The following is a 23,493-nucleotide window of genomic DNA, read 5'->3' on the forward strand; positions in this document are numbered from 1 at the left end:
ACGCTGCTGTTGTTGTTTTACAAGTTGGACATTGAAACCCAAAGACTCTAAGTAACCCAGCTTAAATCTTACAGCCAGTAACTGTCCCTCTGGGAGTAACACTGGCCAGGCTGCTCGAGGGCCTGTGCCCTTAAACAATTTGTCATACCGTCATCTCACAAAGTCAGTCGTGGACACCTTAGGGAAGGACATGTATTAGGTTCACTGGGTTTAGGACGCCAGTGCCATCAAGTAAAGCAGCGATCAGTAGCAGTCCACACTCTGGGCTACCGATTCGCCTCCGCCACCTGCTCCAAGGACAAAGCCGGTTCCGTAGCCGGGCCCCATGCTGGCTGTGTATACAGTGTAACAGTCTGTTGCCTTTGCCCTGGCTGTAATCTTGTGCAGTTTTCGGTGTCGGTAGGTGCAAGATTATTCCTGAACTGAAGTTCAGTGAAGACACTAGGTTACCACCTAGCAGACGGGTTTCAAAGGATTCACATGTCCCCGGCGTGTACCAAAGCATCCGGAGAGGTCCTGTCCTGGACTTCCAGCCTCTAGGATGGAGTCTGGAAAGGCTGCCTTTGCAGCTTGAGTGAGAGTGAATGAGTGAGTGTGAGTGAGTGTGAGAATGAGTGTGAGGAGTGAGAATGAGTGAGTGTGAGTGTGAGTGAGTGTGTGTGAGTGAGTGAGTGAATGAGACATGGCCCGTAATTGACACAGGATGAGGGGACACCCATCGTCCTCACGGTCAGAGAAGCAGGCAGCTTGAGGAGAGTCCGTTTCAGAGCCCTCTGAACACTCCTCTCCCAGACTCCAGGCTGCTTCCTCCAGCCTGACCTACTTCAGGCCACGCAGGGTTTGCAGAGCTGTCCCCTTGAACAATGGTGCTGGCTTGAAAAGGTGGCTGCTGCCCTTTGCAGTTAGCAGCTTTGAGACCTCTCCTCTGTGCCCTGCAATAAAGACAGTGACCTACGTGCTGATGCGGCCAAAGGACGAGGGAATATGGGAACTATTCCCATTAAATCAGCCCCGGGGCGAACAGGAAAACCAAGCAGAAAGCCTGGCTGAGCCTCAGCTTTTTAGTGCAGGATCACATCCTCTGTCCACTTGTAATGTTCTCCTACCCCTCCTTCACACCAGCTCTGTCCCCCAAACACACACACACACACACACACACACACACACACACACACCTCCCAAATGCTGTATTAACAGAAAACCTACATCTATGTGTCTGTCTTGATCAGTCCTAGTCATAGCAGACCAGCAAAATAAATAGCTTCTCCCCTCTGCAAGGTTTGGGATGGAGGGGGGAGGGGGAGGTGGGGGGTTGCAGTGAACAATAACCCTTATGCTGTCACCTAGCCCTGGGAAACTCATGCTCTCATCTCTCCTCCCTGGATTCACAAGACAAGGATTCTTCAGCTCCTGGTGGGGAGCCGCCCAGAGTCTCATCACAGGGCTCCAATCACCCTGCTAACTCTAAGGAAAACTTGAACCAATTTTAGAACAAGGGCTAAGAGGCCAAAAAAAAAAAAAAAAAAAAAAAAAAAAAAAAAATCACTGCGGCAATGTCTTAAAACATAAATTGTGAAATGTCCCCATCTTGTGGTTATCTGTGGAATTGCCATTCTTATTCCACACCCACTATGCCCTTTCCCTTGGAGCCTGGACAATCCATCAAAATCAGTATTGCAGAAGCAGCAGGTATGAAGGGCAGGTTTTCACAACAGAAATACTTCTGCTGTGATGTTGAGGTGGCTCAGGGACTATAGGTGCTTGCTATGCAAGCCAGGTGACCTGAGTTCAACCCCTGGGACCCACGTAAAGGTGGAAGGTGGTTTACTCTGACCTCCAGATGTAAGCCATTGCAGGATGTTTCACACACGCTGTGAGTGCATGCTCACACACTGATAGTAATAGCAGTAGTAAATACTTCTGCTGTAGGAGATGGCCTAATGCAGGAAGTAAATGTGAACTGAAGCCTTCAACTGGGAAACATAGGAAATGCCTACTTCATTTCTTGAAATGTTTGGCTTCTGGCTCTCAAGCACAGTGGAATGATGAGGGACTGTCTGAGTGGTCTCTGGGTCTTCCTACAGTCAGCCACAGTGGCATAGGTGCTGCCCTGAACTGCCACACAGCCTGTCCCTCACAGGAAGCATGTCACCTCTAAGGAATGTTCCAGTACCATCGTGCCAAAGAGCCACCTCCTCTGAGATCTTATCTTTGACTCTTGGCTACAGAGACCAGCTCCTGCTTGCACCTATGCCCACCTCTCACAGAGGAAGAGGTTTCCAAAATGCAGTGGTTATCATGTATGTCTCATACATTTTAATAGTATTCACCTTCAAGCTTTCCTGTTCAACCTCACTCACTCAAAATGCAAATTCCTAAAGCCTAGAATGAAAGTAGTCTGCCACCATGCAATTTAGTTTGGTTAGTTTTGAGATAGTCTCTCTCTCTCTCTCTCTCTCTCTCTCTCTCTCTCTCTTCTCTCCCTTCCTCTTTCTCACTTCCCACCCACAGAGTCTCATTGTATGACCCTAGCTATCCTGGAACTCACTGTATAGACCAGGCTGGCTTCTAACTCACAGATATCCACGTGCCTCTGCCTCCCAGGTGCTGGAATTAAAAGGTGTGCCACTATGCCTAGCAAGATACAAAAGAAAAAAATAAAGTTCAGGGCCAGCCTGGTCTACAGAGATAGGCTCTCGATAATAATCCAGGCTGGTCTCAAACTTGCTATCTAGTAAAAGGATGACCTTGAACTTCTCATTCTCCTGCCTCCACCTCCTGAGTTTTGTGATTATATTACAGTTTTGTGTGCTGCTGGACATCTAACCTGGGGCTTTGTGAATATTAGGCCAGCACTCTACCAACTGACTACATCCCAGCCTTCAACATAGAATTATGAATGATTAAGGAGTGCGAAAGATGAATGATGAAGGATAGATGGGTGGATGGATAGATGATGGAGGATGGATGGATAGATGGATGATGAATGAATGGAGGGATGGATAGATGGATGGTGGGTGATGGATGGAGGGATGGTGGGTGATGGATGGAGGGATGGTGGGTGATGGATGGAGGGATGGTGGGTGATGGATGGAGGGATGGTGGGTGATGGATGGAGGGATGGTGGGTGATGGATGGAGGGGTGGTGGGTGATGGATGGAGGGATGGTGGGTGATGGATGGAGGGATGGTGGGTGATGGATGTGTAGACAGAAGTTTCTGTCCTGCCTGGTCCTGCAGCCATTCATCCCCAAGTTAACACACAGAGGCTTGTATTAATTATAAACTATTTGGCCTATCATTCAGGCTTATTACTAACAGAACTCTTACAACTTAAATTAACCCATAATTCTTTTCTGTTTAGCCACATAGATATCTTTTCTCTGTATGGCATTCTCAAAGGATTCACATGTCCCCCAGTGTATATTCACATGTTCCCAGCATGTACCAAAGCATCCTGAGAGGTCCTCTCCTGGGGCTCCAGCCTCTAGGAAGGAGTCTGGAAAGGCTGCCTTTCAATAGCTTGAGTGAGTGAGTGTGAGTGAGTATGAGTGCGAGTTATCGAGTGAGTGTGAGTAAGTGTGAGTGAGTGAGGAATGGATGAATGGATGGACAGATGGATGGGAGCAAAAGCCTTTCAATTAATAAGCTCCAAAGAAAGAGAAATTTTAGAAACATTAACATATTGAAAGCCCAGCTTCAGCATATCCCAATCTCAGTCACTATCATCTCCTGGCCATGTTCCATCCATTCCTACAAAGTGAGGCGAAGTCAGTGGAGATCTCAAACATTGCTGTTGGACTAAATGCCTGAAGGAACTGGATTAGCATGCTCAAAGTTCCGGATGCCTGTTGACTGCAGAATCAGGAGCAGCATCACAGAAGATTGGAAACAGCTGAAGCCCCTCTAGGCTCCTCAGAAGCCCCACAGCCTTGGACAAGCTGCTCAACTCAGCTAAGCCGAGCCCTCTGTGCAGAGTGTGGTTGGGCAGTGGGTCCACCTTCATGGGGCTCCATGAGACAAAGACCACAGTCCCTAATCAAGTCATTATTATGTGAAGCATGGTGGCCACCATGGTATTGATTAAACAAAGCTGCCAGTGGTGATGGAGAGAATGTGGGATCAATAGATTGTCTCTGATCACATGATACCATAGCCAGATCTGAAAATGTATTAGAGAGATGTCTCAATGGTTAAGAGCACTGGCTTCTCTTCCGAAGGACCCAGGATCAATTCCTAGCAGGCACATAGTAGCTCACAAATGTCTGTAACTGCAGTTCCAGGAGATCGGATATGGTCTTCTGGTCTCCTTAGACACCATGTGCATATGGTACACAGACATGCATACAGGCAAAACATCCATGCATATAAAACAAAAATAAAATTTTAAGATAATAATTCAATGAGATGGAAAACAAAAGAGAAAAATGCCCAACCCTGACCTCTGGCCTGCACAGAAGCACACAGCTAAGTGGATTCGAACACACTGTGCTGCTACTTTTATGTCAACATGACACAAGCTGTAGTCATCTGAGAGGAGGGGACCTCCGTGAAGAAAATGCCTGGGGGGGAGGGAGGAGGTGCTGGAGAGATGGCTCAGAGGTTAAGAGCACTGGCTGCTCTTGCCGAGGACAATTCCCAGAAACCATATAGAGGCTCACAACCATCTATAATGAGATCTGGTGCCCTCTTCTGGTATGCGGGCAACATGTAGGTAGAACACTGTATACATAATGCATAAATAAATCTTTAAGAGAAAGAAAATACCTCTGTAAGGTCGAGTTGTAGGTAAGCCTACAGAGCATTTTTTTTTTTTATTAGTGATTGATGGGGGAGGGCCCAGTTCATTGGGTGGTGCCATCCCTGAGCTGGTACTCCTGGGTTCTATAAGAAAGCAGGCTGAGCAAGCCATGGGAAGCAGCATCCTCCATGACCTCTGCGTCAGTTCCTGCCTCCAGGTTCCTGTCCTGACTTCCTTTGATGATGAAGAGTGATGTGGAAGCAAAAGCCAAATAAACCCTTTCCTCCCCAAGTTGCTTTAGTCATGGTGTTTATCATAGCAATAGGAACCCTAAGACACCCATCCACACCAAAAGTATGTAAAAGTCACATTCTAAGACAAGAAAACAGATGGACCTAGACTTTTAGGCTCCCCTCTGGAGTGTGAAGAGCTTAGAAGTTGTCACTCATTTTGTAAGATTTATTTTTATGAGTATGAGCATGACCCCCCCACAAAAAAAGGCCAGCAGAGGGCACCAGATACCCTGGCACTTGTGAGGGGCCACCATGTGGATGCTGAGAACTGATTCCAGGTCCTCTGCAAGAGCACTGAGCGTTCTTAACCCCTGAGCCACCTTCTCTAGCCCCTGTCACTTCACAAGGAACAGAGCAGCACACTGGGACCTGCCAGCCTTGGCAATACACCAATAAAAATGTCCCAAGTAAGTATATAAGTAGAAAAAAGGGAATGAAAAACCGGAACAGACTAAGAACTGAGCGAGCTCAGACCACAGGCACAGTGGGAATACCAGGTCAAGAGAGAGAGAAAAGAGCGGAAGAAATACCATGTGCAGGCACAGACTGTGAGTTCAAACACTGGAGAGGGGGCCACCGATGAGCCAGAGGGTGGGGAGCTCAAGGCCAGCCTGGGCTATATAGCAAGTTTGACAAGAGACAGAGCTACACAAAACCCTGCACAAAACACTGTGTGGATGACAGCAGTGTACTGGGAAGTTCTGAGAAGATTCTCAAGAGCTGCTATGGTTTGAATAACAGTAACAATGCCCCCCCAGGCACACAAAGAGTGGTACTACTAGGAGGTGTGGCCTTGTTCATGACTAACACCCAGAAGACTGACAGTAGTCAATGCTGACATGGATGGGATAAACAGGGCCTATTACATACTGCTGGTGGGAATACAAAATGGTAACGAGATGCTGGAAAATGACAATTTCTTTCAAAGCAATCTATGGTCTATCCATAAGTTGCACTAAGACTTTTCACCCAGATAACACTGAAACTGTATGGCCACAAACACTCATGTGCAAGAATGTTTCCTCCTATGCTTCAAGCCCAGAAAGCCCCCAAGATGGATCTATCAGGGACGAGTGGGTAGCTGGACTCTTGTTTTGCCCAGGTAAATCTTCACACTGTGTATGAAAAGGCAAGAGAGAAACAGACACAAAGTAATCAGCCTCAAAAGGCTATTATATACCCTATGATTCCAATTCCAACCCTTAACAATCTGGAAAAGGCAGTATTAGAAAAGTCAGTGAGACAGAGGCAGGCGGATCTGTGAGTTCGAGGCCAGCCTGGTCTACAGAACCTACAGAACTAGTTCCAGGACAGGCTCCAAAGTTATACAGAGAAGAAAAGAAAAGAAAAGAAAAGAAAAGAAAAGAAAAGAAAAGAAAAGAAAAGGGGAGGGAGGGAGGGAGGGAGGGAGGGAGGGAGGGAGGGAGGGAGGGAGGGAGGGAGGGAGGGAGGGAGGGAGGGAGAAAGACCAACAGTAGGCCGGCAGGAGTTGAAGGGGTGAGGAGGTGACACACAGGGACTTGGGGGCTGTAAATCTTTTCTGCATGAAGCTGCAATGATGGAGACTTAATGATAAAATATCTTTTAGGACAAAAGTGGACCCTAATGTGAACTATGACTTTAGTTACTGTGGAGTTATGGGTCCACTCATTCGGTCAATGAACCACACACTAACGCAAACTGTTAACAGAAGCTGAGTGCAGGTGCTTTCTGCTCAATTTTCTATGAACGCCCAATTGCTGTGACAATGAAAACTCCTCAAGAAATTAAAACCAGAACTACCACATGACCGTCCCATACCACTTCTGGGTATACGCTCAGGAAATCCAAGCAGGGATCAAGAGATGCCTGAACGCACACTTGTGACAATATCCGTGACAGCCAAATCATGGAGTCAACATTGGTGCTTATCAACAGATCAACAGTTTCATTCTTCCATAAAGAACAACTGTGTGTCATTTACAGGAAAATAAACCTGGTCATTATGTTAAGCAAAGTAAGAGAAATATTTGCGTTTTCTCTCATATGCAAAACACAATTTAAAAAAAAAAAAAAGACACAAAAGTAGAAGTGGAAAAGAAGGGGACAATTTGACCCCTGAGCCTTGGGCATGATCAAAGGCCATGATATCCATGTATGAAATGCTATAATTAAGTGCAATATTTTATATAATTAGCATGCATTAATGAAAAGAGGGCAGGGAAGATAAACACTCTTCATCACCCCTTCTCCAATTAAATGACTATTGTTGACTTGTTCCAAAAATTAGACCAAAAAAAAAAAAAAAAAGTCTCTAGAAGAAAAGCCATGTCTGAAAGAGCTGTGGCCAAACTGCCAGTTAATAAAAACCACTGACCACCCATAACAAATACGAGATGGATAGCTATTAAAAACTCACAGGCTTCCTTTTGCAGTCTCATACCTTGGAGGGTGTGTTACTTCCCAACCCACCACTTGTCAAGGCAACTGTGGGTACTATGAAGCTGAAGGAGAAACACTTACTTAAATAAGAATTCATACTCCACAGAAGTAAGAATCTTTCAACTTTTATTTCTAGGATACATTCATCTGGAATCTTTTTGTTTCTTTACAATTTTCCCCCTAAGAGAAATGAATACAATAAAAATATAATCCAACTACCAGCAATGTTTATAACCAGAAAGGAATCTAAAATCTCCGGTGTGATAATATAGGATATATTTTTTAAAAAATATAAACTTCATACCAGAAATAAAGCCTGAATATTCTCTTTTGTTAAAAATATAATTTTCCATCTTTGCTCTTCCACTTAATTCTAAATCTGTATTTAAACCAGCAATTTTAACTCTTCCTGCAAAGGTTTGGTCCAGCTTGTGCCCTGTTCTACAGTGGGAGTCAACTAACAACGACACAAGTCTTAGAAATGATACATACCATGGGGCTGTAGCAAGGTTGCAAGATACCCTAGTCAATGATTAAAAATTCCCACTAGCAAACTGAGGCCTGCTTACTAGTTTATCCTGTTCATGAAATCAGGAAATGTATACAAAGGAATGTTTGCAAACTCTAAAGCTCAATGGGGGAAAAAAAATCTCTTTACTAGAAAGGTAGCTGGCTAGAACAGGGGTGGGGCTGCCCACACTTGTGACACCCACACTGGGGAGCATGACTTGTCGCTGCATATTGAGCGGCATGTGGCTGTTTTCCTCGACTAAGAAAAAGACCACACTGGCTGTGGCATCAAGCCGTCCGTCTCTGAGGATGGGAAATCCACGTTGGATAGCTTTTCCCTGCTTCTCACTGCTTCTCAGCAGCTTCAGGAGCTGGCAGGTAACCCATTTCATAATAGACTTAGGAAACCAACATAAACGGCCTGAGAGTGGGTACCTTAATGTAAGAAGTAACAGAAAGTCTAATCATAAACATGGGGCAACATACTCGAGTCAGAATGGAACCTCCACCTCCAAGTAAACAACATGTGCATTGTAACTTCTACAGTGCACTCTGCAGAGGTACAGCAAACCGAGGGCAGGCTGGTGTGCTGGCAAACCACCCCAGTGAGGGCTGCCACCTCCTTTTCCAAGGTCAGTAGGCACAGAAAGAGGCTTAGGAAGACAGACCTAGCCAGCACTGCGGATCAGTGATGCCAAGCCTCAGCCCAGAGGAACATCCTCAACAACTTATTAAGGATGACACTTGGGGGGGGGGGGGGGAGACACGGGACTGCCACACAAGAGGCTTCCCTAGGGTGCTGAGCTAGGAGGCCCTTGAAAGAGGCTGCCCCAGAGCCTGAGGACACCCCTCCCACGGTGACCTTCCTGTGACCCCGCAGGAATAGCCCAGTGCAGTGAGGGGATGGATGGCTGCTGACCTGACCCCTCATCCCTTTGGCTCTCTGATACAGTCACCCTTTCCTTTAGCCCTCCACCCCCCATTCCCCAAGAGAATATTCAGGCCTTTTTTTTTTTTTTTTTTTTTTTTTTTGGTGGCTGTTTTGCATTGTTAAGGAGTATAGACTAGCAATCTGGGAACTCCCTAACTCAGGGGATGTCTTTGTCAGTATAAGATACTCAAGTGGGGAGAATATAGAAATGCAATGCATTTACAGAGGACTCAAAGAAAACACCTCATACACTGAGTAATCCAAAGCATTGAAGCTGAGCAAGGATGTGTTTAAATGTTAGTTTTGCCAAGGTTCTGGCTATGGGACTCGAAGCCAATGTCCATGTTCCGGGTGGTGGTCATCTGTGGTGAAGTAGTACATCCTTGTGTTCCCTGCATACAGCAACAGTAAGGTGATTTCAAATACACATCCGTTTAAACCAGGGTTACTCCCTTTTACAATTGTATCTCCAGTCTTACATTTAAGTATCAGCCTAAATCGTCATTGACACCGACAGTGGACTGAGCGACAGATCGTTTAAATGAGATGATGATGCGAGAAAAGGTCAGCATTAAACTCAGAAAACAAACACAGATTAGAGTTTGCTCACGCCTAACGTGTTGGAAAGCCTCACACACAGAGCCTGCCAAGACCCTGAGACCCTGCCTGCTCGGCTTCCGGTCCAAGATGCATCTCCTCATTGTCACAGAGGCCTGTATGGCAAGTAGGCATTGTCAGGGCCCTCGTGAGGATGTCCCCAGCAACCGTCCTGTTGAATTGCTCCCTGAATTACAAGACAACCTCAGCTTTCAGGAGCCATTAAAAAAAATTTTTTTTAAATAAGAAGAAATTTTAAAAGGCAGGGTTAAGATCTGTGCATTAAACATTACAGGATAAAAACAGATGAATCCAAGGACGAGAAAAAAAGGCACAGAGAGCTTTCTACCACATCAGGCCAATGGCAGCTACCTATTTAAACCAGATAATGGCCAAGGAAACCAACTGTAACCAGAATCTGTACTGCTCTCTTGGAAAAATCTAACAATGAAACATTAAATGTATGCTTTTCAAATTTTATTATTTATTTGAAGCATCTTTGGTAACAACTGTGAGTGTCCCACATTATAGGGCTTTTGAAAATTAGCTCACTATTCAGCATATGAAAGATGGACTATAGAGCTAAGCTCTGCGCTTTCATATTGCAACCTTGACCCTGGCTGCTAACTGGCACTGCTCACGCAATTCAACACAGTACATTTAACCTGTGAACAGACAAAACAAGAGGCTAAAACCAGAAAGGACTTAGACAGCAATGAGAATCAATGACAAAACATAACAATGACAACTGTTCTTAAGTAATTTATTTTTAAATTATAAGATTTACAATGCCTTGATTATGTAAAATATCATAATAGAAATTAAGCTAAATCAATAAACCAAAAGAGAAAGAAAACTTTTTCTTGAATATCAGTACTTAAACCATCTTTGTTCCAGCCGCATCTTATAAAGTATGCTAATTTCATTTGCAGGGGTTAATTTCTCATTTTCAACGTTTTATCAACTGTAATTTTTTTCAAATGCTATTTTACCTAATGTTTACACTGTGACAGCAGCAAAATCTCACGAGTGTGATCAAATGTGGGGATGGGGCCCAGCTTCGGCTTTTAGCCACAGACAGAGATTACCCACGGCAATCGCTAGAGCAGAGTCCTCTTTCGTGGCTGGAACATGGCTTAGAACACTGAGGCGGCTGCTGTCCTGCCCCTCTGGTCTGAACCCGCCAGCGCGTTGCAGCATTACTGCTGTGGATAGTAAGATTGCTGTGGGGGCTGAGGGAAGGGGTAGGTAGGCTGCTGGGGTCCCGGGTACGGAGCCTGTCCAGGACTCTGGTGATACACCGGTGTGTACGGCATGTTGTACTGGCCATATGCATAAGGGTTGTAGCCCATGGGCATGGGCATTTGGCAATACCTGATGGTGAGAAGAAAACAGAACACCAGGTTGGTAAATGAAGCCCTACAGAGTGAACACCACGACTCTATAGTCAGTTTTCAACAAGAGCTTTTCATTCTCCTAGAGAAGAGAGATGAGACAACAGGCCTGTCTCCAGAGAAAAAGCATCCCTACCATTAACTAAATCAAAGATGATCCGGCTTTTAATACTGCCCAGAAAATAACAATGCTGAATCCAACTACTAAAGGAAAGATAAAAACAGAGAGACTGTTCATTTTAATGAAGTTCTCTAAACATGCTCCCATTTGGGGCTGGAGCGAGGACTCACTGGCTACCAGCACCAGCCGCTCTTCAGAGGACCTGGGTTCAATCCCCATCACCGCAAAGATAAGTAAACAGACAAACAAATAAACAGACATTCCCACAAAGAAGGCTAGCCTTCAAACACATCACATAACTGTCTAAGTTTCCATTCGTCGGTTTACCAGACACTGTGATTCCCAAGTACAAACACATAGATAAGGCTTTATGATCCTGGCTTCATATAAAGACAGGCAGCCAGGGGGCATGCAGTGAATTTCACACAGAAGATGAGTTTATAGAAATGAAAGATGCAAAAAAAAAAAGAAAAAAAAGAAAAAAAGAAACATACATCCTAGACATCTAGGAAATAGCTGTTATGCTACTCAGATAAGCAATTATAACATGATTTTTAATTTGGGGGCAAGCTGACAACATGGCTAATCGATGAGATCTGTGTTCCGAGAAGGGACGAGCCTGCCTTTAAAGGTTAATCACAGTTAGAAACTAGTCAATCCTTACCCAGGATACCCTGGATAGGTAGGATACGGCGGTCCCTGAGCCTGTGGAGGGGGAGCAGAGCCAGGGGTCTGCGTTGGTGCTGGTGGAGCAGCCCCTGCCCCTGTGGGAGCAGCAGCAGCAGCAGGGGATACTCGGTTTGCAGGGAGGACAGGAGGTGGAGGCCGGGCTGGAGGCTGGGGCTTCGCAGGCTGCAAGAGAAAACAAGCAATGATAGGGAACGTGCGGTGTGGCTCTCAGACACTGCAGCCTGGAAGAAAGGAGAGCATGGGTACCCTGACTAGTCGACCAAACACACCCTCGACTCCCACTCTTAAACATCACTAGTCGACCAAACACACCCTCGACTCCCACTCTTAAACATCAGCTTACTAGTCTAGAACGTGGCTGAAATCTGCTCTCCCGCTTCTGAAGAGCCTCTGCCCCTCCCGGTGCTGACATCTACTCACATGCTGTCCCCACCAACACTCAGACACACTACTGGACTGTCAGGCCCCAAATTCTTTTGTTAAAAAGACTAAACCTGTGAAAACTTTAAAACTCATAATTGCACAAGTAGCGATGAAACTGAGCAACTGTTAATACTACCCTGTCTTCTCTGCATCTGCAGAACCACCAGAATGAAGCTGCCAGTTTCACAGCACTGTCCCTCCAGACATCCAGACTCAATGTGTCATCAAAACAATCCATTCCCGAGCCAAGATTCCCCACTCACCTGAAAGAAAGGTCTCCTGCGGCTGCTTTTGTGAACCAAATTCAAACCAAGGCTCACAAGCCAGAGTCTATAACGAACTGCTCATTCTCACTACAACTCCCTCCCATCTTCCCACGTATTTTAGAAAACAAAAGTCTCTACCTCATGCCCTGTCTTCACTGGGGGAAGTCCATGCTAAAGATATTGTTTCACTCAGGCTAAAAGCTTCTGGGGGCAGAGAATCCATGAGTGCTGCTGAGTTGCACACCCAAGCAATTCCTCCACTGCAGGAATGCAACAGCCGGCCTGGCCTGCTCACCACTCACTGTGCCAGCACCACTCACCACTCACCACTCACCGGCATGGTTCTTGGAGCTGGAGTTGGAGGAGCTGTGGCGTGTCCCCCTGCTGGTGAAGCCTGATAGGCTGGAGGAGGGATGGAAGGGGCGCTGGGCTCTCTGGCGATGCTCTGCTGCAGATCCCTTGTGAAAGACAGGGTGTTAAGGTTGGCACCATGAAAAACACCTGTAAGATGTTATTTCTTTTGTTTTTCTTCACATGTTAAAAAAAACTGCCTCCAACTAATAACAGTATTCTAGAATATGTTCCTACTCCTGCATAGAAAGAAAATCTTTAAATCTTGCAGCTAAACAAAGTTAATAGTGTGACTACTTCTAAAAACCAGCAAAGGGTAGGTTTTCTTCATCGTCTCAGTTACAACTCTGATGCGGATGACCTTCCGTATGCTATGAGTATGTGTTTCTCTTACTGGTTGATGAACAAACACTGACTGGCCAGGAGCCAGGCAGGAGGTATGGGTGGGGCGACCAGACGAGGAGAATTCTGGGAGAGGAGGCAGACAGGAGTCTACAGAGAGACCCCATGTAGCTACAGGGAAGATAGGATACTTGGAATTCTCCAGTCAGCCAAGACCACATGGAGACACATAGATTTGTAGAAATGGGTTAATAATTAAGAGAGAGAGAGAGAGTCATTAAGAAGCTTGAGTCATCAGCCAAACAGTTTATAATTAATAAAAGCCTCCGTGTGTTTATTTGGGATTGAAGGGCAGCAGGACGGGGCGGAAAAGAAACTCAGTCTACACAACTCAAATAAGGATGTCTTAACTAGGCAAGCAGCTTTAGAAGACTGCTTCTTATCTAAATAAGAGTTAACTACAAAACAAAAAGCTAGTAGCACAGTTGTCAGAGAATTACAACCCACTCAGATACTGGGCTAAGGCTTCATTCCAAGTATGACATCCGTGTCCACACAAAAAGAATCCCAGCAGCAGGGAGGCAGACACAGAAGATCACGAGTGTGGGGCCAGCCCGAGCTGTGTAGCAAAAGCCTCTCTCAAACAAACAAGAGGACAAAATAAAGACAAGCTAAGTATGCAAGTAATTATGTAAATTTCTAGAACAATTCTTAACCTGATACTTAAAAAAGACACGAGGCACTGAGCTATTTTATATTAAAAGCTAATGTGATAATCTATCACTAGGTAATCTGTCACTAGGATAAACCGACATAAAATATATTATTGGAAAGACATCAAAACATAGACATGTTAGGAGACAGATAAAGTCTCTTCAAATAGTAAATCAGAGTTAACTTCAAAAGTCTCATTAAACCCGAAGGTCCACACACTCCAGTGACACGTGATGGCCGTCAGCCATGCAGGGCTCGGTCAGTGTCTACACCAGGACCGCTGGTCACGAAGTCACCGTCAGTCACCTTTATCACACAGCCATCCCTCATCGGCCACCCACACCTTCACTCTCAAAAAGGGCCCAGGTAGAGGATAAATTAGACATACTATCTTGATTAAAACAAAAAGATGTAAGTACTTAATGTAAGTAAATAATGCTTACAAATGGGGACATTTTAGTCACTATTAATAGTGTAAGTCAGACTTTGGTCTAAAATATATACATATACTACAAAGCCTTAATGTAAGACTTTTCCTTTAATAAACTAATAATTAACATACTCATGGACAAATGAGAATTTCCTACACAGTCACTAATGATACAAATCAAAGCTATTGAGTCACAGCTCAATAATGTAAAACAGCAGAGGTAAAAACCACAACTGCTAAGCCCCCAGCCACCAGCACTGACACCAGTGTTTGAAATCACCTGTGGATACAGAAGGGAATACAGGGGAAGGCACTCAAGTCCTCAAAATGCTCTGCCTTGGATTGAAGGGTTTCAATCAACAGTGAAACTGTGAAATCTGCAGGCAAATGCTTGTAACTGGATAAAATGACACTGACTGAAGTCAACCCAGATCCAGAAAGACCGGTAAGGAATGTTCTCACTCACTCTAGATCTGTGTGTTTATTTGGAGTACCTGTACAAGCCTTGAGCCTAGAAAGGGGCCACTGGGGGGGGGGGGGGGACAGAGGACAAAGATCTTAAGGGAGGTAGGGACAATGGGACACAGGTGACTTGAAGGAGGAGAAGGGAATATGGAAGAAAATGTAAGTAGGGAGGACAAAGGAAGGGGAGTAGAGGAGGGGGTGGGTGGGGACATGGATAACTAAACATTAGGGTTTTCAAAAGAAACATATCCAGAAACATAATTTCATAAGCTTCATAAATATATACAGGTATATGTAGATGTATATCCATGTGTGTGTGTGTGTGTGTGTGTGTGTGTGCGTGTGTGTGTGTGCGTGTGTGTGCGTGTGTGTGCGTGTGTGTGCGTGTGTGTACATTTATACACATGTGAGGATTGAATTGAGTCACCCTACATAGGGGATAGTGCTCCTCACGGAAGTCACAGGTTACTAAATAAAAAGTCTAGTGCCGGGTATGGGCTAGCTCCCGTTAAGGTGTTAGTCAAAGGTTACTGCATTCTGCTCCCTTGCTCACACCCTGGGCACAGCCCTTTGTGTGGACATGGTCAGCCTCCTCCACACTACTGGCTGTGTCAGTCCTCTATTCCAGGCCCAGCTCTCGCGGAGCTCCTGCAGAAGGGACCGTGCTATTTTCTCACCTCTGTACTTCGTCCCAGATCAAGACGCCCTATGCTCTGGAATACTCGGAGGAGAGAAGGGAATTGCAGCATCAGCACTGCCCAGTGCACCCACACGCAAGAGACAAGCTCTGCGCACAATCTGACTCACACAAAGCACACTCACTTCAGGAGCTCGTCTCTCTCGGTCTTCCGGGCAAACACTATGTCACTGCACTTGTTCTGGAACCGAACCAGGATCTCAGTCAACTCGTTGTAAAACTATGAGCAAGCAAAGAGCAGATACAAGTAATGATTAAAAAGCAATTGTAACTTGGGAAAAATACATTCTAACAATAATAACTTATCAATGATGCTGAGACTAGAAGCTGAAATCATTCACATGAGATACACTCATACTACGAACTGAGTAACTTAGGACTAAATATGACCTAAATAAAACTAATATCAGGTTCACAGAATACTGGCACTACTTATTAAATGGCTGCAAGTTAAAAGTTTGTAAGTGTGAACATGTTCCCAATCCCTATACAAAAACCAACTATTACATATGACTAAATCTACTGTCATGCTGAGTTACACCTGTATACTAACTACGAAAATACAGAGGTCACTGAAGATAACACCCAAGGCTCTCTGGAGAATTCCTCAGCTCCTCTACTTGAACAAAGCACTGAGTCCTAATGAATGGCCGCATCCTCCCCCCTCACGCCAAGGCTTTAGAGAGCTGTCTATTCAAAGGGCCACTGAGAATAAACACTGCATCCCATCAAGGTGACCTTATTCAGTAGTCATCATGGAGTTAAGAACCAGAATGAACCTTGTATCTGAAAACTTAAAAGTCACTTCTCTCAAAAGCAAAACAGTCAGGGGGAAATTATATATAATACATACATACATACATACATACATACATACATACATACATATATATATATATAATAAAAGTATTTCTCTAAACCCTTTAACAAACAAAGCAAGGGATGTACTTAGAACACATCTAAAAACTACTTTAACACTTGGGCAGATCACAAGTCTGTCCTCATCACACCACCAGCACAGGAGATCAAGGTCATGTGTCCCCTTCCACCACAGATGAGCTCCCACCAGACCTGATGAAAATGTCACTGGTGTCTGATAGCTCTAACTCCTGCAATGCAATGCCCAAGTCCCTTCTCCACACAATCTATCCCTCCACCCCACCAAACCATCGCTGCCTCTGCTGAGCATTCTCCCTCTAAAGCCTGACAGAAGCAACAGGCAAATCAAATGCACACTCTCAGCATCCCAACTGTCCTTCCCCATCTGGACTAGTCAGCTCTGCCTCTCTGGAGTGCATGCCTACCTTCGTGCCCTCCTTCAAGTTAGCTACAAGTTCAACAAAATTGTCGTATGCAGTTGCCAAGTTCTTCAGAACTTCTTCTCTCAGGTTAGCTTCATTGTTAGACTGCTTCATTTTAGAAAATTCTTGGTGTGAAACCTTGGTAAAAGAAACAAAGTGTCTATTTACTCATAAATTCAATTCAGCTTTAGATGACCAACTTTTCTTTCGTTTATTATGTGTTGCACACACACACGTATGTGGGTGTGCATGTGGGACAGTACATATCAGGAGTTGGTTCTCTTCTTCCACCACATGGGTCCCAGGCATTGAACTCAGGTCATCAAGACTGTTATCCCCTAACTCATCTTGATAGTCAATCAAAATATTTGTACTGGGGTTGGATGTAGTGGTACACACCTTTAATCCCAACATTGGGGAAGCAGAAATTAATAGCAGATCTCTAAAAACACTAAGCCTGTCAGAGCTACATAGTGAGACCATCTCAAAGAACAAAAATAAAACAAGAACAACAAAAAATATACTGGTCTCTTTTCCAATTAGGAAATCATAATTGCTGAAATGCAAAATTACAAGAAATAACCTGGAATTTGTACATGTCAGTACAGTTTTGACTTTTTTTCTTGAGTAAAAATATCACAAATTCAATGATAGCAAAATATAATCAATAATGGTTACCAATCAATCATCCTATAACACAAAAAGTACCCAGATAAGAACTGATGATTTTAAAATACCTTTACCACTATAGAATTCTACACATTCACTGGTAAAATCTTATACCTAACTAAAGTCTATTGTGTATTAACTAGATCACCCAGCAAGCATTAATGGTTCCCACAAATTTTGACTCTTCCCTACATGTGGCAAGAAAAAAAAATAAAGGAAACACTATAAATGATTTGGGGAAAATGTGTCTGAAGGCTTTCTAAGCAACATGTAGCACCCTAACCAAAGAAGCAGCTTTGTTCCCGGTACTGGGATTGAACCTAGGACCTCACACATATGAGGTGAATACAACCAATGGACATTATCAGCCACTAAGAGTGCATGCTGCTCTTAATCTTACCCCCAGCACTCTCAAAGGTGACACACAAGGATGGCAAGCTTTGAGATCCACCTGTGTCACACAATGACAGTGAGCTCCACGACAGCCTGGCTGTAAAACCCTTTATTTTCGCAAACTATGCAGATCATATTCTCCTCTGTGGATTCTTCATTTTCACATCCTTCGATGGTCACAGATCTGGAACACACCTCCTATTAAATACATAAATTTACCTGTATATTTTTTAGAAGTTCCTCCTGTTTCTTCAGAGACTCTTGAACTTTAGTTGTTAGACCACCATAAATCCGATCCAGCTCAGTGACAGAAAGAGCCTCCTCATTAATCACGCCATCCTGGGCCAGAGCTGTCAAAAACTTGCTTGTCATGTCAAAATTCACTGACTTCAGGTCATTCTCGAGACCCTCTCTTTCCTTCTTTAGTTCATCAAGATTTGACAATAAGGATTTTAAGACATTTACAACCTAAACAACAAACACATGCAGGTCAGTGGTAGGGCAGCGGGAACAAACTCAAGGCTGAGGAATGCACTCCCTCTTGGGAACTGAACACTTTTTATATATTCAAAACTCATAAAACTTTAGCACTGCAACAAATGGGCCTCCCTATCAAAGTGAAACAGCTACAGCAAAGAAAATATTTCAAACTAGGTTTGGTGTTGTACGCCTTAATCCCAGCACTTGGAGGCACGGGCAGGAGGATAATTGAGTTTAAGGCCAGCCTGGTCTACAAAGTAAGTCCCAGGCCAGTCAAGGCTACATAAGGCTCAAAAGAGTTGGGGGGGGGGGGGGATTAGATTTCAGGGCTGGGAATCCAGTCCACGGTTTTCAGCTTGCCTAATGTGCACGAGGCCCTAGATTCAACCCTAGAACCACTGTTTCAAAAGTAGGAAAGAAACAGTACTTCAACACTGGAATACCAGTGATCCACATGACAGACTTAGTTACTGAATAACCGGGGTAGGTGAGTTCCTGGAAAGCTAAATCTTCTCATTTGCAAAATGGAAATAGTACCTATTTCAGGACATCTGTAAAGGTCAAGGTGATCCTTATGAAGTGTTGACATAATTCCCTGCACAGGCAGAGCCCACCACACAGCCACTGCCACCTGGCACGTGAGCTTCCTGGTACAACTGCAAACCCTGGGTACATTTTGAACTACATAAAGACTTAGAAATCCAAGCATTCAGACAGATATGTGTGTGTGTGTGTGTGTGTGTGTGTGTGTGTGTGTGCAACAGATCAGAAATTAAACTCTCATTTATTTAGTGAATGTAAGGTAACTCTTTAATTATGTGCCATATCTTTTATTGGGCAAGTTGGAGTAAGGCATATAAGTTTAAAATGTTGGAAAAGTATTGTATATTGGGAAGGCTGGGGAGATGGCTCATGGTTAAGCATTAAGGCCTGAGCTTGGATCCCCACAACACACCTCTGGTGTGTATAGTGATAAGCCTTCTCGGTACCTGTTAATAAACATCCTCTAATTGAAAAACCTAGAGAGAGCTAGAGAGATGACTTAGAAATTAAGAGCACTTGTTACTCTTCCACAGGACTTGAGTTCACTTCAAAGCATCCACAGAGGGCAGCTCACAAACTCCAACTCCAGGGGATTCAATGTCTTATGCCCAGAAACTCACTGTACTGGCTGGTTTTGTGTGTCAACATGACACAAGCTAGAGTCATCAGAGAGGAAGGTAGAGCCAGAGATGCTTCCATGAGATCCAGCTGTAAGGCACTTTCTCAATTATTAATTAATAGGGGAGGCCCCAGCCCACTGTGGGAGGGGCCATTCCCTGACTGCTGGTTTTGGTTCTACAAAAAAGCAGGCTGAGCAAGCCAGTAAGAGCACCCTCCACGGCCTCTACATCAGCTCCTGCTTCCGGAATTCTGCCCTGTTTGAGTTCCTGTCCTGACCTCCTTCAGTGGTGAACAGCAATGTGGAAATGTAAGCCAAATAAAACACTTTCCTCAGGGCTGGAGAGATGGTTTAGGGATTAAAAGCACTGCCTGCTCTTCTAGAGGTCCTGAGTTCAATTCCCAACAACCACATGGTGGCTCACAACCATCTGTAATGAGATCTGTTACCCTCTTCTGGCCTGGAGGGATACATGCAGGCAGAACAAACACTGTATACATAATAAGTAAATAAATCTTTAAAAAAAAAGAAAAAGAAATAAAAGAAACCCACACACAGACATACCTACATATAAATAAAACATAATAAAAATAATTCTTTAAAAAGAAAAAAATAAAATAAAAAGAGGGAGGGGAATGCCTACAATGTTTGAAGTGCCTGATCCCAGGTTAGTACCATGTTAATAGCTCAGTGCCATGGACAAGGCCCTGTGAGTCTCCATTGAACCTACTGTGGTGAGCATGTCAGTAGTCTGTGGAGGCAGGAGGCCCAGAAGTCCAAGGTCATCCCTAATTAACTACACAGCAAACACAAAGACAGCCTGAGCTAATGAGACACTGTCTTAGAGAGGACAGGGAGCAGGAGAGAAGAAACAGCTTCAGGCAGCAAGCATCCGGTGGAAGGACCTGCAAACACTCAGCACAGTTCACACTGTCAACAGGTTCACACTAGATGCCCAAAGAAATTGACGGGAAATGGGTAATAGACTTCTCACAATAATAGAAAAACATTCCATCAACTTTACCAGTTCAATAATCATTTCAAATGGCTACATGTTTGGTTTGGTTTTTTTTTTTTTTTTTTTTTTTTTTTTCTCCTCTTTTATTGAAAACAGTTTTTTTTTTTAATCAGTGAAATGACTCCTAATGATATTCTGCTATACTCATAGATCAATGCCTTATCTAGTCATCATCAGAGAGGCTTCCTCAGGCAGAGATGGGGACAGATGCAGAGACTCACCCAGACATTATGTGTTCAGTGTCTAAACTGGAGATCTCCATCAAATCATTCCCCTTAGAGCTCAGGGAATCCCTCGGAAGAGGAGGTGAAAAGACTCTAACTAACACCCAGAGGGGATGGAGGATACCAGGAGAATAAGGCCCTTTGAATCAACTAAGCAAGGTGCATATGAGCTCACAGAGACTGAAGCAGCAAGCACAGGGTCTGCACACAGATCTTAGCCAGGTCCCCTGCACACAGATTACAGCTGTTAGCTTAGTGCTTTTATGGCACTCCTGACTGTGAGAACGAGCGGGTCTCTGACTCCTGCGCCTGCTCTTGGGACTCTTTTCCTCCTGCTGGGTTGCCATGTCCAACTTTAATATAATAGCTTTTGCTTTCTCTTATCATACTTTACTCTGTCTTGCTTGTCCCTGTTCCCTGATGCTGGAGGGCCACCCATCAGCTAGTCTGCTCTCCTACCACTTCTCAGGACACTGGACTAACTCAGCCCCAGGATGGACCTTGGATGTGTTCACTTTCTCTGCCCCTGTTCTCAAAGATGGGCCGACTTCCCAAGAATAGGCCCCAAACCAGGTGCCCCACACTACTGAAACATAAGAACCCCATCTACATCCCGACAACTCCGTAAGCTTTTCCTACCGAGTTTACAAACTTCTAACCTATCACTGTCATCTTTGTACGTGACTAGTGTCCACACGGGACCACAAATTGAGACAAATAAAGGCTATTGTTTTATCTCAATTATCTCTATGATTCATTTGCTAATCTGTCAAAGTATTCAACGTAATATCTCACACAGTAAGTCTCGCCAGAATATATAAAATTATTCTATACAAAGAGAAACAAAGCACAGTATCAACTACCTTAGAAATTTACTGGCCTTTCAGTACAGTGTTTCTTGCCTGGGCTTACTTCCTGCGCACCAGAGTTTCTATCATACCCTGCTACATCAGCTACCTTACAGTGGTCACCCCTACATTACATCTGCACTTTCTCTCCTCTTTAGGACTCCCCTAATCAGAGGTTCTGTGGGTTCCTCCTTCCTGCCATCATAAGAAATATCATCATAAGGGCTGGAGAGATGGCTCTGAGATTAAGAGCCCTGGCTGATCTTACAGATTCAATTCCTATCACCCACATGGCACCTCCAATTCCAGGGAATTTGGCACCTTCATAGACGTACATACAGGCAAAACACCACTCCACATCAATGAAAAATAAATAAATTTTTAAAAAAGACATATTATCATGATGCTGTCTATTTACTAAATTGCACACCTTGGCCAATTTTTCCCTTCAAACCAGACCCAATTGGAACATAAGGGAAAACAGAAGAAAATCACAAGAAACAAAGAAATTGTAGTCAGAAGGCTACCCACATTTTATACTCCAAGGGAAGTTTCTATTCTTTCCAAGACTCCCTCTTTTTTAAAAGCAGAACACTATTACCATATGAAGTTACTAGGCCTTTAGCACCCAACTCACAAGAGGAGAACAGATGGAAAGAGCAGGGTGTTAGTAACTACATCCCACAGCGTCATAGTACTAGTTTAGACCCTAATCCACTTCTGCATGCGTTTGTCTGCGTGTGAGCATGCATGACTGCATGGTACTTGGAATCAAACCCAAAGCCTGGTGCTCCACGGCGAGGCTACACCCCAAGCCCCATTCCTCACTGTTCAGGCCACAGGAAGCCCCGGCAGGTCCCTGTACACAGCAGCTTGAACTGAATCCCACAAACACAGGCGCACCCACAGCAAGTCCCCCTTCTCCTCACCTCGCTGCCCTGCATCGTCTTTGCTGGGTTTGCAGAGGGGATGGCGGCATTCAGCTCGGGCTCCGGCTTACACAGAAGTGCGATGGTGTCGCGGTGGGACTGGTACCGCTCTTTCACGCTCCCGTCTGCTTGCACGGCTTTATCTAAAACCGCTCTGAATTTGGATCCCTCTAGGGAAAGAGTTTCCAGAGTTCAGGCTGACGGGGTCGACTATATTTTAAAACCCTGGCCCCCATCTTGATCCCCCTTCCCGCCCTGTAGGCCCTAGTTCTACAAAATTACTTGTGGAGCTGGGGCACAGTAATCTGTTGTCACTTGGTTAACATTTACCAAGTGAAAGAAGGCTGACATTTGTCTAGCTTCTATCTACAACTCATGAATACTGGCAGGAGTCATTCACGTCAGACGTTACAACCCGTGAAAAAGTACTGCTCTCTCGGGGTAACCTCACTGCAAAGAAAAGGAGATCCATCTGAACACTCTAAAGAAGACAGTTTCCAGCTAGAATGAAGATACTGTTTACTGTAAACACAACTCTTAATAATCGAGTTCTTAAAAAGCATAATCTATTCCAAAGTAGCTGTTAAGGTTCATTTTCTTACCCACCTAGGATGCACTACTAAGGCAAAAAGGAATGACCATACATATCACTTCATGTGTGTTTTTAAAATACTTGTGAGGCTTGCAAAAGCTTGAGACTCACAAAATCAGCTTAACTCCCTCCTCCCTCCCACTGGTCACCGTGAACCTAGATGAGTTTCATTACCCTCTTGTCTTTGCCTTTGTTAACCAGAGGAAATACCACATTTTCATCGGTCATACAAACTCAGTAAAAGTGAGTTTACAACTGAGTCTCATTTAAAAATAAATATGGACAAAGTGGGAATTTACTTGCATGCAGCCATTTGTGCCATGGTTACCTGCTCGTAGAGGCTTGTAGAGGTCATTGGATGCAGTCCTTTGCCAGCGTTCCTTGAATTTTGCTCTTAAGTCATTGTCAGTTGCTTCTTCTTCATCCAGCAATCTCAAAGACTTAAAAAAAAGGAAGCAAAAGTCCTTGAGATATCATTGCTAGCATTTAAAA

The 23,493-nt window shown here is 44.3% G+C and overlaps 1 protein-coding gene across 2 annotated transcripts in view; it reads right to left on the reverse strand.

Moving 5' to 3' along the window:
* Nucleotides 1-10,241: 10,241 nt before the first annotated feature.
* The window catches only part of Pdcd6ip (programmed cell death 6 interacting protein), a 47,634-nt gene continuing 34,382 nt past the window's right edge, over nt 10,242-23,493 (reverse strand). For both annotated transcript variants that reach the window (XM_051201518.1, XM_051201509.1), the window contains exons 11-18: nt 23,330-23,441; nt 22,410-22,579; nt 17,968-18,216; nt 16,690-16,824; nt 15,511-15,605; nt 12,721-12,844; nt 11,672-11,859; nt 10,242-10,866 (exon numbers count right to left, since the gene is read on the reverse strand). In XM_051201518.1, coding sequence (XP_051057475.1) covers nt 10,692-10,866; nt 11,672-11,859; nt 12,721-12,844; nt 15,511-15,605; nt 16,690-16,824; nt 17,968-18,216; nt 22,410-22,579; nt 23,330-23,441 — 1,248 coding nt within the window. In that variant the 3' untranslated portion in view covers nt 10,242-10,691. The remainder of the gene's footprint in view (nt 10,867-11,671; nt 11,860-12,720; nt 12,845-15,510; nt 15,606-16,689; nt 16,825-17,967; nt 18,217-22,409; nt 22,580-23,329; nt 23,442-23,493) is intronic.

This window comes from Phodopus roborovskii, unplaced genomic scaffold (assembly GCF_943737965.1).
Source record: "Phodopus roborovskii unplaced genomic scaffold, PHOROB, whole genome shotgun sequence".
Classification (NCBI taxonomy): domain Eukaryota; kingdom Metazoa; phylum Chordata; class Mammalia; order Rodentia; family Cricetidae; genus Phodopus; species Phodopus roborovskii.